The sequence below is a fragment of the Sminthopsis crassicaudata genome, chromosome 3 (genome assembly GCF_048593235.1).
Source record: "Sminthopsis crassicaudata isolate SCR6 chromosome 3, ASM4859323v1, whole genome shotgun sequence".
NCBI lineage: Eukaryota > Metazoa > Chordata > Mammalia > Dasyuromorphia > Dasyuridae > Sminthopsis > Sminthopsis crassicaudata.
In genome coordinates, this window is record NC_133619.1 from 441,023,214 (window position 1) to 441,040,142 (window position 16,929).

General features: G+C 31.4%; 1 protein-coding gene across 3 annotated transcripts in view; it reads left to right on the forward strand.

Moving 5' to 3' along the window:
* The window catches only part of SLC25A12 (solute carrier family 25 member 12), a 104,935-nt gene that overhangs the window by 15,525 nt on the left and 72,481 nt on the right, over positions 1 to 16,929 (forward strand). For 2 of the 3 annotated variants that reach the window (XM_074303127.1, XM_074303128.1), the window contains exons 3-4: positions 700 to 842; positions 11,033 to 11,148. In XM_074303127.1, coding sequence (XP_074159228.1) covers positions 700 to 842; positions 11,033 to 11,148 — 259 coding nt within the window. Of the gene's footprint in view, positions 1 to 699; positions 843 to 11,032; positions 11,149 to 16,590; positions 16,695 to 16,929 lie in introns of all 3 variants that reach the window. The other variant, XM_074303129.1, reaches the window with a different exon arrangement.

The following is a 16,929-nucleotide window of genomic DNA, read 5'->3' on the forward strand; positions in this document are numbered from 1 at the left end:
TAACTTCTTTTCTATGGCATTTTCAGGTACTTAATTTGAAAAGTCATTTTAAAAACAGATTTCAACAATCAAGCCTTATTTTATCAACATATAAGTGGACTATGATTATTTTATTTGTTGGCATTGCCAGATTTAGCAATAAGAATGTCTAGAATGAATTTGTCTACTTAAGATTAATTTCAGTCAAAGGGGCAAATATTCATTTAATAAAAGATTTCCCACAGAGCATAGGTTTTGGTTACATTGGTCATCCTTATAAATAAAATCCTTGATATAATTTTCAAGAAATTTCTTAGAAAAGTATCTTTTCTAATTTTTTGTCACATGCTGGAAATTGGAACCAGTAAAAAAAAAAAATTGTACTTCCTTAAGCAAGAATTTCCATTATGACTTGTTTTTTTACTTCTTTTATGGGTAAGAAAGTCTCTGAAAATTAGAAGATCTTTTATCTTCTCACTTTGAGGTTCTGGACACCATCTTTGCTGTCCTTGTATCTTTTGTACTCTGAAATCTCTTGTCTTTCTGACATTCTTAAATCAGTCAGCTGAATATTCCCTCTTTCCTTTCACACAAAAAGAAAAGATCTGTTGACGTTCCTTCATTTCTCTACTAAATTTTGATTTATTATTTCATGGGTTTGATAGTTATAAAGAAACATGTTATTCTTATCCTTATAACCTTTGTTTCTTTTCTCCATAGTATGCGAGTACTGAGGTTGATGGAGAGCATTACATGACCCCAGAGGATTTTGTCCAGCGTTATCTTGGATTATATACTGATACACATTATAATCCATGGACTGTGCAGCTCTTGGCAGGAGTAGCTGATCAAACCAAGGATGGGTGAGAATTGAAACAGTTTTTGAAAGAAAAGATATTGTTTGAACAATTTTTTAAAAGACAAATTTATACCCACCTAGAACTTTTAAATAAAATATAACTATTAATAAAAAATACTTTTGTTTACTCCTGGTAGAAATTATGCCATAAGAATTATAAATTTTTGTATATATATATTTTAGGATTATATATAAAATTAAAGATGTGTAAATATAATCACAAGGGCTATAGCACAGAGAGGGGATACTGATTTTCGTTTACTTTTATGTATACAAGGATGAGCCCTAAATAAGTAAAATATCTGTGAATCAATCACATATATATTTTTCATGATTACAAGAGAGAAAATATATTGTTAATACTGAAGGTTGTGAGGTAGCATTTGATATATTAAAATATATAGAAGTTAAAGTAGAAATGTATAGCTTTTTACATGAGAAAATACAGTAGAAATGCATATATATATATATAATTAGTGGGGTACTTTTAAATCAGTTATAGTATATTCACAATTTTATGAATGATTATATCAACTAAAGTTACTATGACCCATTCATAAAGAAATTGGACAGTCCAAGACAGACCTATGAGAATTAATTAAATCAAATACAGACTCTACCTTAAATTCTTTTAAAGGACCTTATTGAGGTAACTTCTGGAGCATTTGCTGTTAATTGCTGGTTGTTGTTTTTTTTTAAGCTGTTCTCCACGTCCAGTCTGTACAATATCCATATCTTTTCATATACTTCCTTTTGACCTCTTTAGCTCCAATGTGGTTTCACTTATTTTTCAGAGCTTTCTGGGCTTAGTCCTGGAAGAAAGAACTCTTGATACAATCAAGTAGAGCCAAAAGTTAAGTTGTTAAAAGAGAGCAGGTCACAAATATTATCAGAGGAGTGGGTATTGCCTGAAGAAGAGGTTTTTAAAAATAGGATACTATTCACCTTTTTAAAAGGTAGATTTCATTTATTTCAAATTGAAAGCCTCTTAACTCTCATATTTCTTTTGGTTGCAGATCTGACCCATAGGAATACTTCAATGTTTCAAATTGTAAAATGGTGTAGGAATATATAAATTATTTCTAAAACTGAAGAGAATGAAATTTCTAGTATTATTAATATGAAAAGAGGTTTGGTTTTTTTTTTGGTCACCTAGAGTATTTTTTTTAAAAATGTAGGCTTCTTTTTTTGAGTTGTTTATAACTCACGTGTAATTTGAGATAATTCAAACACAGAATGGCAAAATATGACTTTTAGGATTTGTTTACACATATTACTTAATCTTCTTTGATCACATAATTTACTGTTTCAATATTTATAGTTAATGAAGAAATAAATAATTATTTGATTTTTAAAAGTATTTGGAGTTTTGTTTATTAACATTTAGTTTAGTGCTTTTTTAACATAAGGCAACTGAAATCAAGGGGTAGGTTACTCTTAGTTACTTCTGATTTCTGCCAGCTGATTACAACTATCCCCAAAAGATCCAAGAAATGAAACCTACTTTAGAAAATGAAGGGTCAAATTTTATTTGATAATTCACTTTGATTTGGGTTAGAGATCAATGCAGTTCTTTTTGATACTTCACATTTTCAAATTGGATTATGGTTCTTAAAATTTGCAGCAGTGACATGATTTATTAGCATTATTTAATAATAGTCACTACTTTTCCCTGAAACAGTTTATTTATAATCTGTTCATAGTTGAATTTTTTAGTCTTTTGAGCATTTAATCATAATGGAACCATATGTTTTGACAGTGTTTCTTGATTAATCTTTATATCCAGAGGTGGAGAAAAATCACAGTACTTCATTTCATATTGAAATATTTCATATTGATATTATCTCTTTTGGATACTCCCCTCTCCTTCTTCCATTTTCTTCACTTTGCATATGAGGAGATAACTTTTCTTTTATTTTTCAATGATAGAGGAATTGATAGTATATTTCATTGAGTACATTTACCCAAACACAAGGTGTTTCTTAATTTCATTTTAGTGTTAGTGAAAAAAAAGTTCCACAAATAATTCTTCTACATAGCATTTCATAATTATATTTGTATTCATAAGGGACCAGAAATGTCTTAAGTTTTTGAATGAGTAGGGATGTAATAGTTTAGATAAATTAGTTCAGGACTTCCCTGTACCATGTGCACATCTTTATTATACTTATTTTCTTGTATTCTAATACCAGCAATTCCCCAATTTCACCTCTTGAATAGGCAGAAAGTAAAAGGATATTGTATGGATATCTGCTATTTGCAACATTATATAAAAGAACAGTTGGGTATGTCTAAGATTTGTTATCTAAAAGAGGAAGCAATTAGCTAAATCTGACTCTTCCTTAGTTTTAACTAAATCTTTGAAGTCTTTCTTGTAAATTAAAAGTAAAATTATTTTATACTTCATATGCAGTATCCAAGAGACTATTATTGTACGATTTAGATTTGAAATCTAAAATGTTTGGAGAGTTGCTTGTTTCAAGCTGTAACTAAAAGAATTGTAAGTTCCATATTTGTCCCTACTCAGAATTTCATGTGAAGGTTCTATTCTCTCTCATAAAGCAGAAGAGTCTAAGTTCTTCCCATTTTCAGAAATTTATTTTCATCAGTTTTTAGAATGTAAATAGCAAATGTGTATGTGTGTGTATGTATTTGCCCCTTCCCCTTTCTCATAACAACTGTAAAGTTTATCAGTTTTTTAGGGAGTCAATAAGTTGAACTAGGGGGATAGTGAATGTCTTAATTGTGTGAGCTTAGTTCTGCCAGATGTGTAAGTTTGTAGATTATAGATCAGTTAGATTCCTGCCAGTAGTATCAGAAGAACATCCATAAGAAGCTAAAGGGGGAAAAGGAATTTAAGGAAAACTATCCTAAGAATGTGTTTCTACTTTCACGAGCAGACTGCTTTTCTGTTCTCTTTTTAAAAATGATTAACATTATAACAAAGTATAAAATATGTATGGAATCAGAGGTGCAAAAAGGCAAGTTAGAATTGTGAAGTGAATTGTGAAGTCACAAATGCTTCTGTGCATCATTTGTTGACTTTGCTCCTTAAATCTTATTGATGTCTTTTGTTTATATGTAATAATCATTTTCAGATATTTTTTCTTAATAATAATTATAGTAATCATCATAATGACAGGTAAATTTTATATAACACTTATTGTATGCTAAGCACTGAGCTAAGCACTTTACATTTATTTCATTTGATCCTCACAACAATGCTGAGCAGTTGGATGCTTTTTATTATCCCTAATTTATAGATCAGGAAATTGAGGCAAATAGAAGTCACCCAGGGTTACACAGTTAGTGTGTGAATGAGTCCTCACTTATAATAAAAAAAACCCTTTAAGGGTCTAGTAATCATTCTGTAAAAGTATGTATGTAGCATTTTGTAGTCATAATGTCCCTTACCCCTTCCCTCACTATCAATGTAAGGTTTGTGTTTTTCTTTCTTCTCTCAGGCCAAGATAGGTCATTATACTTACTTAGCATTAAGCTTCATTTTATCTTTTTTTTTTTTTTTTTGGTCCACATTTTATAGTTGCTGTACATATTATTCTCGTTCTACTTCACTTTGTATCAGTTCATACATTTCTTCCCATGTTACCCTGAATTCCTTAAATTTCTCAAAATACAATGTTTTATGAAATTTGTGAACTAAAATTTGTTCAGTCATACCTTAGTTAATGCTTTTTGCCCCTTTTGTTTCTAGATATGATTAATAGTGGGATCTCTGGGTCAACATCATGAACATTTTTTATACTCTAATTTAAAATTGTTTTGAGAACAATTAGATCCATTTGGAGTTTTACCAATAGTATATTAATGTGTCTTATCTTCCCTCAGCATCGCTAGTACTGAATATTTCCATTTTTAATCATTTTTTGCCAGCTTATTGAGTATAAGGTGAAATCTTTGTTTTTAATTTGAGATTTGAGATTTGGAGCAAACTTTCATTTGGTTATAGTTTGCATTTTTAAAAACTGTTCATATATTTAATTATTTACTATCTAGGGGAATTCTCTAGTTTTTTAATTGAACATCCTAAGTATCAAAAGTCATGTGAGTGTTGAGATTTTCCAACATCTTTGTTATGATCCTTTTACAATACATATTTGAATCATTGTAGTTTTCCCTTCTGGATATAGATATTCTTAATACTGGGATATAGAATTCTTAGTACTAGTACTAGTACTAAAAATAATATTTATATAATACTTTCAGATTAGCAAAGTGCTTTATATAAATGTTATCTTATTTGATCATCACATAAACCTTCCTTTATCCCTGTCTTCCAGAAGAGGAAATTAAGGCTGATAGAGGTAAAACAAAAGGTAAAACAAAGAATAACAAAACCAGCAATTTTTTTGAGACTACAATTAAACTCAGGATTTCTTAATTCCAGATCATGCATTCTATTCATTATGCCACCTATATTTTTGGATGTTTTAATTGGAAAAATGTAGCTCTTTCAAAGATACCTAAGACATTAGTTTTAATCAGTTTTAATTAGTCACCCAATCTCTAATTATAAATGAACAACTTATTTAATCTTTGCTGTATTTACTGCCACTTTTAGTCTGTCAAAATGGTTGTTCTAAGTACTATGATTGGCAGAGTTGAAGATTGAGGCTTGTGTTTATTTACATTGCCATATGACCAGTGAAGAAAATAAAATTCAGAGCAATCCTAGGAAAGATAGAGCAAAGATGGCTGAACAGCAGTGTCTGACTACCAAGTAGTTTTTGGACAGGGCAACAATATATGAAATATAGAGTCTAAGGATCCATGCTCAAATCTCAGCTCTGCTGCTTTGTTCCTATGTGACTTTGGGTAAATAACATAATCTTTATAGTTCTCAGTTTTACCATCTGTAAAATGTGATGGTTGGATTAGATAGCCTTTAAGGTCCTATTCTTTTTCTATGTCATGTGTGTGTGTGTATATATATATATATATATATATATATATATATATATATATATATATATATATATACACAATAGAGAAATACAATAACTATTGACAGGCCCAGTTGTTAAAAGGATAGATGAGATGAAATTAGAAGAATTAAATAAGTCATAATAAACTGCTTAATATCTTTCCTGTTATTTATTAGGGATCTAGGCAAAAAAATTAACTTGTGGAGACATTATTTTCAAGGCGCTAAGTACTATCATCAGGGTGAGAAATGATTGGAAAATATGCTTTGAATTTATATAATGCAGTTACTATTATCATCAATACCTAATTGTCTTAATTTTTAATATCTCAAATATCATTATTATTGGTCTCTTGAATTGTTTTGCATTTGGTGAAGGAGATTAGTAGGCAATTATTAAGTAATTATTTTAGGAGGTTAAAAATAAATAATTTTAGTTCATTCAATAGATTATATTGAATGTGGAGCAAAAATAAATGATTTTTGACTATTTAACATTACAACTATATTTGATCCTGTCTCAGCTGGGTTTTTTGTTGTTGTTGTTTCTTTTTATGACCTTTCCATTTCCCTCATTAATGAAGACTGCAGAATATTTCAGGAATACATGATTATCCAGTCATGGTAGGACATAAAAGCAAAAAATCAATATCTACAAAGGAAGGCGACAAAAGAAGAGGCACTATATAAAGAGAGGAAAATTGTATTATAGAGAAGGTAAGGAATGGAAATTAAGATGGTGCAGGTGAGGTAAGAACAAGTATTAAAAACAGATTGATAAGATTGGAAAAATAGATTGATAAGAGGATATTATGAGAAGGAATAAACAATGATCCATGATCAAGAAGCAGTGTTATGTGTGGGAATCAGATAGGTAAGGATGTATATAAGGATTAAGCTTAACAAAATGCATTAATTTTTTTCTCTCCCAGAAATCAAGTCCTCTAGTTTCATGTCTAACTTTTAGGTTAGTGTTCTTATAGCCTATATATAATAAATATTTCCTATAAAAATTTTCTTTCCTTGAAATCTACCTCTGAAAAAATAGTAGTAATATAAAGTAGCAATAATACAGAGAATTGAATTTTGGACAGAATAGTATCCTCTACTACTATATAAGCTTGTTGTTTTCCTATGAATTAAAAAAAAAAAAATCCCATAATCTAGCTGGAACTTGAAAAGCAGTGATTATTACAGGAACCTAGCTGACACAGTGGATAGAGTGCTAGACCTGGAGTCGGGTAGTTTTTATTTGGCCATTTTAGTCATGTCCAACTCTTCGTGATTGCATTTGGATTTTTCTTGGCAAAGTTATTGGAGTGTTTTGTCTTTTCCTACTTAAGCTTATTTTATAGATCAGGAAACTGAAGCAAACAAGGTAAAGGGATTTGCTAAGGGTCACAGTAAATAAGTTCCCCAGTGTCACAGTGTCTGAGCTGGATTTGAACTCAAGTCTTTCTGATTACAGACATGATGCTCTATTGACTGTGCCATATAGCTTCCCAGTTAGGTAGGGAGTCAGGTAGACCAGAGTTCAATTCCAGCCTTAGATACTTCCTATTTGCATGATCATGAGCAAGTCGCTTCTGTTTGTCTTAGTTTACTCAACTATAAAATAAGGATAACAGCATTTATTTCACAGGGTTCTGAGAAAATAAATGAGATAATTGTAAAATTATTAGCACAGTACCTGGAACATAGTAAGCATTATATAATGCTTCCTACTATTTACCTACTCCTACCTTTTCCTGTTATTTAATATCTTTTCTTTTTGCAGGTGATATTTTTAGAATGCAGTAGGGCTGTTAAAATGGAATCTAAGTAAAGAACAGGTTTTTCATTTCTGACAATTTGGCCTTGTGAATTTTACCTATTTGAGTATGTCTCTCTTTCCAAGCGTAGCCTAACTTCTGCTTTTTCATTCTGTGATTCTTGTAGATGGATTATCTATAAATTATATATACCCACCACATTCAAACTTCCCCTTTTTCACTTCAGATCTCAAAGATACCAATATATGGCTCAGTTTTCATTCTTTCTCCCTCATTCTTTGTGACCCACTTACTACATTTCAGGTTGTATTTGTCCTAAGTAATGTTCTTTATATTACATCATACATATTAGTCTTCTTTGACCATAATTTACATCCTATTAAGATCTTCATATTTAAAGATTCTCATCTATAGTTTCACAGGGAGAATCTGGAGCTGAGCTTTTGATGCAATAGAGTTTGGGATCATTAAAAGCACTGAGTACAAGCATGTGAAAGTCAGCTCAATCTTATTCCCAGTTCTGGGTCCAACTTATTGCCTATCTGCAGAGCCAAGTAAAAATATATGTATTCACAAACTAATGTACTTTGTTTTCTCTCTGAGAACACTTAGATTGATATTTCACATTACTGTTCTCTAAGGAGAGTTTATAATATTCTGGGACTTCATGACATTAATTTTTTTTTACCTCCAAATAGAATTTAACCATCAGTAAAATATTTCTTTTGACCTTATGTAGCTCATTTTCTGTGATACTAGAAAAGACCTTGGGCCAATGTCTGTCTCTCTCACTGTCTCTCTGTCTCTTTTAGCATTTTCTTAATGTCAATAATGTTTTTGCTTTAATCTCATTTCTCATGACTGATATGTGTGTATATACTTGGTTGTATATCTTTTTGCCTTATTAGCCTGCTTTTTGTTCTGTTAAGTCAAATGCTTTCTTATAATTAGTTAGTGCAGTGGGATCTTATATATTTTTAATTTTATCAATTGTATGATTGAAAAGATGTTAAGTATCATCTGTGGAAGCTGCCCATTGCCTTTTTGTCAAGCATACATTTCACAAATTCAGACTATTCTCAACAATGTCATAAAGATGTAGTAAGTACTGTATAAATATGGAGATGAATGTTTTTTGATACAATGTGGAGATTTCTTTTGCTTGTTTAAGTACATTTGATATAAGGATTTTGTTTTTCTTTTATTTGAGGGGGGGGGTAGAATCAGCAAAGTGAAAAAAAAAAGACAAGAAAAAAGGTCATTGAACAACATTTTAAAAATGCACAAAAGAAAAGAAAGATCAGTAAAAGATGCAGACAAGCAGGATAGCTTTGATTATAATGTTGATTTTATCATATGTTTTGAAAAAAAAGCAATCTGTACATAATACAGATTTGCAACTTCATGGGCAATCCTCTTTTTCTTTTCTACTTTGTATAAGGAAATTTTTTTTTAGCATTTAGTTTAAAAATAAAAAATAAACAAACAAATCCAACATCAAAAAGAGAAAGGCATATCAGTAGGTAGTTAACTGATGTTTCTTCAGTTAGTCATCTTTATTATCCCCTCAGTAAAAACACCATCTTTGATCTTTCAGTCTTTTAAAATTATTCCTTCTTTGGAAGATCTTGAGAATCACTGTAAGAGTTCAAAAAGTTATTTCCTAAATAGTAGGAAATGTGATTAGTAGATATGAAATGTTTTAAAAAACTATTTTGTCTGTATCACAGTAGGTAGTTATACCTATAACTGATTTTATTAAATGGTGTTATAACTTGTGAGGCAAAGTGATCTTGGCATGTAATTTTTAATCTCTCTTGCATCTTTTTGTTTTAAAAACACATGTGCACATGTACTACAAATTTGATTTTGAATTCATTAAAACATTGTTTTTTTAAGATTTTCTGGATGATGGTAATTATATTAATGAAGGCAATAAACTGTAATAGAAAGAACATTCATGAGGTTTGGCATCAAAGGATCTAGTTTTGGATCCTGACTCTATCATTTACATTTATATTTATTTACATTTATGACCTTGAACAAATAATTTAAACTTTCTGCCCCCTCTTCTCCCAATTTCCTCATATATAATGATGATATGATAATGAGATAATGAGATGGTTGGATTAGATAATCTCTGAGACTCCAGTTTTATAAAGTTATGTAGATTCATTTGTCCCATTAGATCAATCTGTCACCATGGGATAGACCTAGGATTCATTTCAGATGCATTCATATATTGTAGACATACTTTAACTAAAAAAGCCTTTGCTCTTTTTGATAAAGGTGGGAGTGAAGTGGTGGGGAGGAGGGAAAGGTATATTGGTGTAAGCAATTTATGGTATAAAAACTTCTTCCATTAATAAAAATTAGCACATAGTACACAGCAAATATTTTGTGAGTATTTTTTTTAGGATTCTATCTTGTAATATGGCCAAACTGATTCTTTACTTGAAGATTGGGGTGTTTTAATCCTAGCCTCTGAAAGGGTTTTTAATTACTTAACAAAAAATTAGACAATTTGGTGAAGAATGTAAAAGAAGTGGGTTATTCTCATTAATTTATGAAGCAACACTTTCTGAGCAAACACTATAAAAGCACTGTATAATATTTCTGTTATATAACAGAATAGATTATATTGCATCTATGTTATAGATACAATTGAGCCACTGTATTTTAACTTCTTGATTTTTTTTTTTTTTTAATTTGAATTGGGTTTGGAATTAATATGGAATATAAAACTTCAAAGTACTTTTCAAAATATATATATACTAACTTATAGAATTTTTTGTTTCTATATTCCCATGACTTCCTTTTCCTTACTCTCCCCACCCATGGTAATTCTTTGAATTATAATATTCATTTTATATTTTAATTGGGAAATTTTCCTAGATAGGGGTTATAGCTAATTCAGTGTTCACATTATGTTGGGAGGAAGAGAGACATTTGTTTATTATTATTATTATTTTTAGTTTTTTTGTTTTGTTTTTTATTATTTTATTATTATTATTTAATTTCTAAAGGGAACACTTAAAATTGCCTTTATTTTCTCTTCTTCAAGAAATTTTTTTCTTTTATTTGGGCAGAGATTTTTCCTAAGCAGTTTATTTTATATAGTTATCAAAAAATATTGATGACTCATAGTCCATGTCAAATTTTGGACATTGCTAGCAAATATTATACGATATGTCTTCTAAGAGATGATAATTGAAGAAGAAGAAATAATCATACCAATAAAGGTTCAGACTCAACATGTGGAGTATATTATGTATATTATTACTATAATGCCTCTTCTTAGGAATCTCAAGTATATGAGTGTCTATTAGACCATTGCAGCAAGCTCGTAGGGAGATATTTTATGTGCCTTATCAGTTCAACGAATGTAGTTTCAAAGCAGTTGTTCCCCAACCATAAGCATTGCTGCCCTTACTAAGCCTCTAGAAACCTGACAATTTTTTTTATATTTTATTTTAGGTTGATCTCCTATCAAGAGTTTTTGGCATTTGAGTCTGTTTTGTGTGCCCCAGATGCTATGTTCGTAGTAGCTTTCCAATTGTTTGACAAGAGTGGAAGTGGAGAGGTGACATTTGGTAAGGATATTTCAAGACAAAAAAAAAAAAGAAAGAAAGAAAGAAAGAAAGAAAGAAAATGAAAGGAAAGAGAAGAGGAAGAGGGAGGCTGGGGCGGGGGAGAGAGAAAGAGAGAGAGAGAGAGAGAAAAGAGAGGGAAAATGTCTCTTAAGAACTAGGCAATGAGGTTGGTCCAGTCTTAATGTCTAACATTCAACAGTAGATATAGATTGCTGTGATTTAGGACCTTAGTCATTAAGTACAGTGCTAATTTCCTAAAAGGATTTATACAGATAAAATAGAAAATATGTTTTCTTTTCTTCAAAGTATTAGACTGTTGCAAAAGATTAAGGAATCCAGGAATATAATTACTTTAGCTCATTGAATCACTGAAACTCTCACATTCCTAAACTAGGTGCTACAAAATTTTCTTGTTCTGGGCCAGCCTGGGCAAAATTCTTTATGAAATAGAGCATGAACTGCATGGAGTAATCCTCTCCATTCTTTAAGGGATTTCTGATTAAGAAGTTCAGGAGTTTTCTGTACTATCACTAGAGAATTGTTATCTTAGTATTTGGAAAGAGAAGGATTGAGTATAGAGTAAGGGAGTAAGTTTAGGTGTAATTAGATCTCTGCATACCCCAATTTTAGTTTTTTGTCTTAAAAGTAAGACAAAAAAAATTATTATTTTATTAAATAATATTATTCTGTGTTAGATACAGAAATTGATTTTTAATTCCCTTATTAGGAGTACTTGGTTTTCAGGATGCAAGCTAGGATAATTCTTGTAACAATGTTTCAGCATTTGAAAAATTTTAATATTTGTATAGTTACAAAGATTGGCATATGTATAGTATAAAGAGTAGCTTTTTTTTCTCCTGATGGACTGTGAAGTATGGTACCTCAGTGGTTTCATGCAACAGAATAAAACTATTCAATAAAGATAAATGTATTTATTTTCTTGAATTTGTAGCCCCTTATTTGTCATGTCTTTGGCATCATTTTCTAAAATGATAATGAGGCCATTCCTGAGCCACATATGTAAAATATTCATTTTGGTACTTTGTCAATTAAAAAAAAAAATCAATTCACTTTCCTCATGCAAAGCACAACGTTAAATTGGTTCTGGAGGTTTACTATCAGCATAAGAATGGTGAGAAAACATAGATAACTTCAGAGAATGTCTCTGAGACTGTTTGATGAGTCTATAATTATACATTTTGCCTTGTCCCTAAATGTTCTTTCTCTTAAGCCAGTTGGATTTTATGTAAAAAGATGTTTCCTGATAAATAAATATGGAAATAATTAAGATCAATAATCTGAGAACATTCCATGCTCTTAGAGACACATTTTTTTTCTTTTTCTTTGTAGCAGTCTCTGACCTGTCTCATGAAAAATATTAACTTGCTTTAGGAACACTTTTTCCCCCCTGCAATTTGTAAAAAGCACAAACAAAAAAAGTCTCTGTCCACTGTCCATTCAGCCTTAAACTTGCAGGCATTAATAATGTTGCATTTTACTCTTCTCCTCTGTAGGTGTCACATAAAATCATGTGTTCCAGCAAGCCTGGAACAATAGAGCCTCAAAAGTAGTGAGAACAATACTTGAGAATTATCGAGTTGAGCCTCTCTTTAAAGCATGTGCCTCATGTTTAGGTATTAGATTCCTGACAACCTGTGCAAAGTTGTCTTCGTTTACTCTTTCCATCTTGCCATTGTGGTTCTTTGTTTCTTTTGCCTCCCATCTTATTGATTCAACCTTCCATTTGAAAAACAAAGCACTTGAGTTTGTTGATCCCAGCAGGCTCTTAACACAGGTCCAAGAAATTGCCATAGCTCAAATGATTAGATTTGTAACTAGTGGAGGAAAAAACTGAGCAGTTTTTTGATGCCAATTTAGTTTCACAAATATTTATTTAGTAGTTACTAATTGTGAGGTACCATTTTAGGGGCTTGTGATTTATGACTGCAATTCTAGCATCTTCCCGCAAAGGCCTTATTTTAAAATTTAATACATCCCCTCAAACTATAATATGGCACAGTATGCCTAGCTATTCTTTTCTGTGCTTCTAATTTTAACAGAGTAAGATTTAAAGGTAAGGATTAAAATTAAATTGAATCCAAATGTAGTATCTATACTTCCTGGCAGAGAGAGAAAGCACTTAACATTTTGGATTACTTAGAGCCTACTGTTACCTCTATGGCATCCTAATTCCCTCTTCATTTTTAGGTTTTATAATTGTGGAATGGGAGGTTCCTAGGGAATACAAAATGTAGATAGTTTATCTTGCTATATTGTGACTCTGGTTTGAATACAGTTATTTGATCTTACTGACCAATATTTGATATCTTTGAGTAATACCATTTCCTAGGTTTATGTAGTGTTTCCCTGCTTTATACTACACAAATTATTTTTGATGATTTTTAAGTTCACAAAAATTTCAGCTTAAAAGCTTAATAAATAAAGTAGGATAAGAGAGCATTTTAAATTTAATACCTTGATGCAATGTCATTCTTAGCATAAATTCAAAGTTTAATATTACAAATTGATATTTTCATTGAGGTGGCAACAAGCTTTCTGAGAACTGATTAACTATAATGTTCAGTATTACACAGTTAATATGCAATAGGATAATTTAGATTGCTAGTTCTCAAAGTGTGATCTTTGTATTCTCAGGGGTCCCAGAGATTTTTTCAGGAGGTTTGTGAAGCCAAAACTATTTTAATAATATTAAGTCATTTACATTTCTAATATGTTAGACATTAATAGACATAACCTACATAAAAGCTTTTTAGGAAGGAGGGTTGTCCTCAATGATTTTTTAACTGAGACCAAAACATTTGAGAACTGATTTAGATATTTGTTGGTACTTGGTAGTAATGAGATTTTTCAGCTACATTTCACATTTATTTTATTGAAATAAGAGTGGGTAGACAGTTATTAAACACCTATTATGGGCTAGTTACTGTGATAAATGCTAAGGATACAAAGAAAGGAGGTAAAAGATAGTATTGTGCTTATCTATCATACTTATGTTTAGATTTAAAGAAATTCTAAACCCAACTGATTTCTACCACAATTCACACAGTCACTTTTATAAATTGGCACTTGCTCTTATTTCTCTCTCTCTCCTCTCATCTCTCTCTATTTATAGAAGAGATAGAAGGTATAACTCAGGAATTGAGAGGGAGAAGGAAGAGTTGAATAGAATAGGAGAAACTCTTTGGTCCTTAGTATCTTACCTTGATAAGGATTGCATTACATAAATGTATTTGAGCAATTGATTTTTCATCTATATGTATTCTTTAAAAAATAAGATTTGCCTTCATGCATTTATCTAATTGTACGTGTAAGATACATGTATTTTGGCTGGTATACAAATAAACAGTTGTGTTTATATATATGTTACATAGAGGTGGCTAAACTGTACTAGCTTCTTATAGCCTTTGTTCTCATTTGATTTATCCTGCTTTTGAGCCAAATTTTTGAATTATTATGAAAAAAAATGCACAACACAATCCATACTTTTTCACTGCCCACTTATTGGGATCTAACTCTGTATAATACTTGGAGGGGTATGCTTGCATTGCTAGAGGTGCTCACCTTTGGGGGAGAGGCCTTACAAAGAAGTTTTTGTAGTCTATTTCTGACTATTTTCTAGAGTAGCATAAGACTGCATAGGCTTCTTAAGTGTGAATGTGATGTGTGAATGTGGTCATGACTTTATTGTTTCTCCTTGATATGTTCCTTCAGCAAAACTTTTAACATTGTAAGCTGTGGATAACTGCTTGATGGCTTTTATAACTTCTGTCCTTCTAATAGCCTGAGCGCTTGCCCACTGAATTTGCTAGGAATGCATGACAGTTTCTTGTAGTATAACTCATATCAAAACTATCTACTTCTACTCAATAGAATTTATTGATATGCTATGGCTTAGCACTTATGCTATATGGTGCAATAGTTATCAATAATGGATTTAGCCAAAATGTGTATTATCTCAACAGTGAAGCATTCATAACTGAAATCCTACCTATTTACTAATAAGATGAATGCAAGACATTTTGAAAGTACTACATTCCCTCTATAAATTCTCATCCACAGAAAATATTTCAATTACAAAGAGGTAGAGATTTTATACAGGAAATTTTTGGAGAATTTTAGTTATTTGAAAATATCCTTTTTTGTGAGAAATGATCTCTTTTGAAGAAAACATCTTCTCCCCTGAGAGTAGTGCTCTCTAGAAAGAGGGGTTCCACTTGGTTGATCATGATGTGGTTTTAAGGTACAATAGGTTAAAATACAATTTTGAGTTTTCTTTTTTACTTCTGTCTGGATAGAAAATTTTGCCTGTTTTTCCCATTGGGAAGACCTGAGTGAAACAGATTAGGCAGGTAGCTAGTATATCCATAAAGGGTCTGATAGGATGCAGGATACTATCTTATAACACAGCAGTTAAACCTCTATTGAGTAAAAACCAGAAATTCTTACCTGGAAGAATATATAGTTCTGAGAGGAATTAAGTAAACTTAATAAATGGGAGAAAAGGCATATGATGGAATATCTTTTGAAACACCAGCTGAGCATACCTATGACACCATTCAAGGAGATTTATAGAATTTCTTCTTGGTGGCCTTCAGCCATTCCTGAGTGGGTCAAATATAATCTCAAAGCTTGGTTTTGTCACAGCTTGAAATTTGAGCTAAAGGGGAAATCTGGTATTGTTTTTTTCTAATGGTGTTTTATGATAAAACACATGTATTTGTTGAAGCATCTGTTTCTACAATGACAGATGTTGTTTAAATGAAGTATCATATATTATTCCAGAGGCAAAATGGCACATAGATTGGTTAGCATTTCAGAATACTTTGCTGTCATTGACAAATCCTCACATCATTTTCTCCTTAAGGTAGGTAATGGGCAATGTCATTTCTGCTTCCCTCACCCATGGAGACACAGAAGGTTGCAGTAATCTGTTTTAGCTGAACTCAGGTATCTGGTTTCCCAGGCTAGTGCTGTCTTTTTGCCTATATAAATTATAGATTTTTTTCCCTCTTAGCCTCTTTTTCCTCAACCATTAAATTCCTGAAAAATCTAGGTTCCATAAGTCTCACCATTTCTTTTTTTCTAGTTGTATCTAAGATATTCAATATATTCTTATATCTATGGAAGTTCTCAAGCGGCCTTTTTAAAATGCTCAAGGTGGAACTCAGCTACTCAAATATATACATATATACACAAGTGTATGTGTATGTGTGTGTGTATATATATATATATATATATATATAATTTTTTTTTTCTGAAAGTAAAAAAAAAAAACCAAAACTGTTTGGTCTTCAGCCTATAATTTGGAAGCCATGACTCCTGGGCTGGAATTCTTGAAATAAGTATGACCTTGGACATCTCGTTCTTTGGGCTGATGGTAGGTGGGTTGTGTCACAGGGCTGATGGCTTGTATACCTACAGGAGGAGTTCTCTGGCCACAGCGTTGGTACAGCAGCTCCTTCCAGGCTCATTCATGGAGCAGGCATGGTGGCAGTCTTGGAGAAGAGTGCCAGCCCCGGTCAGAGGTAATTTTGTACTGCAGAAAGATGAACAAGATTAGTAAGAGGCTCCTGTAAGCAAAAAGGGGTGGGCTGAGGGTGGATGATATGGGGAATAGCAGCTTGGGCTGATGGGGGAAATTGGAAACCACCATTTAAACACATTTACATCATATATGCTATAATATACTTTATCATATAATCAAATTTTGCATTAGTCATATGTGACTAACACAGCTCAAATCACTAATGCTCTGCCTGT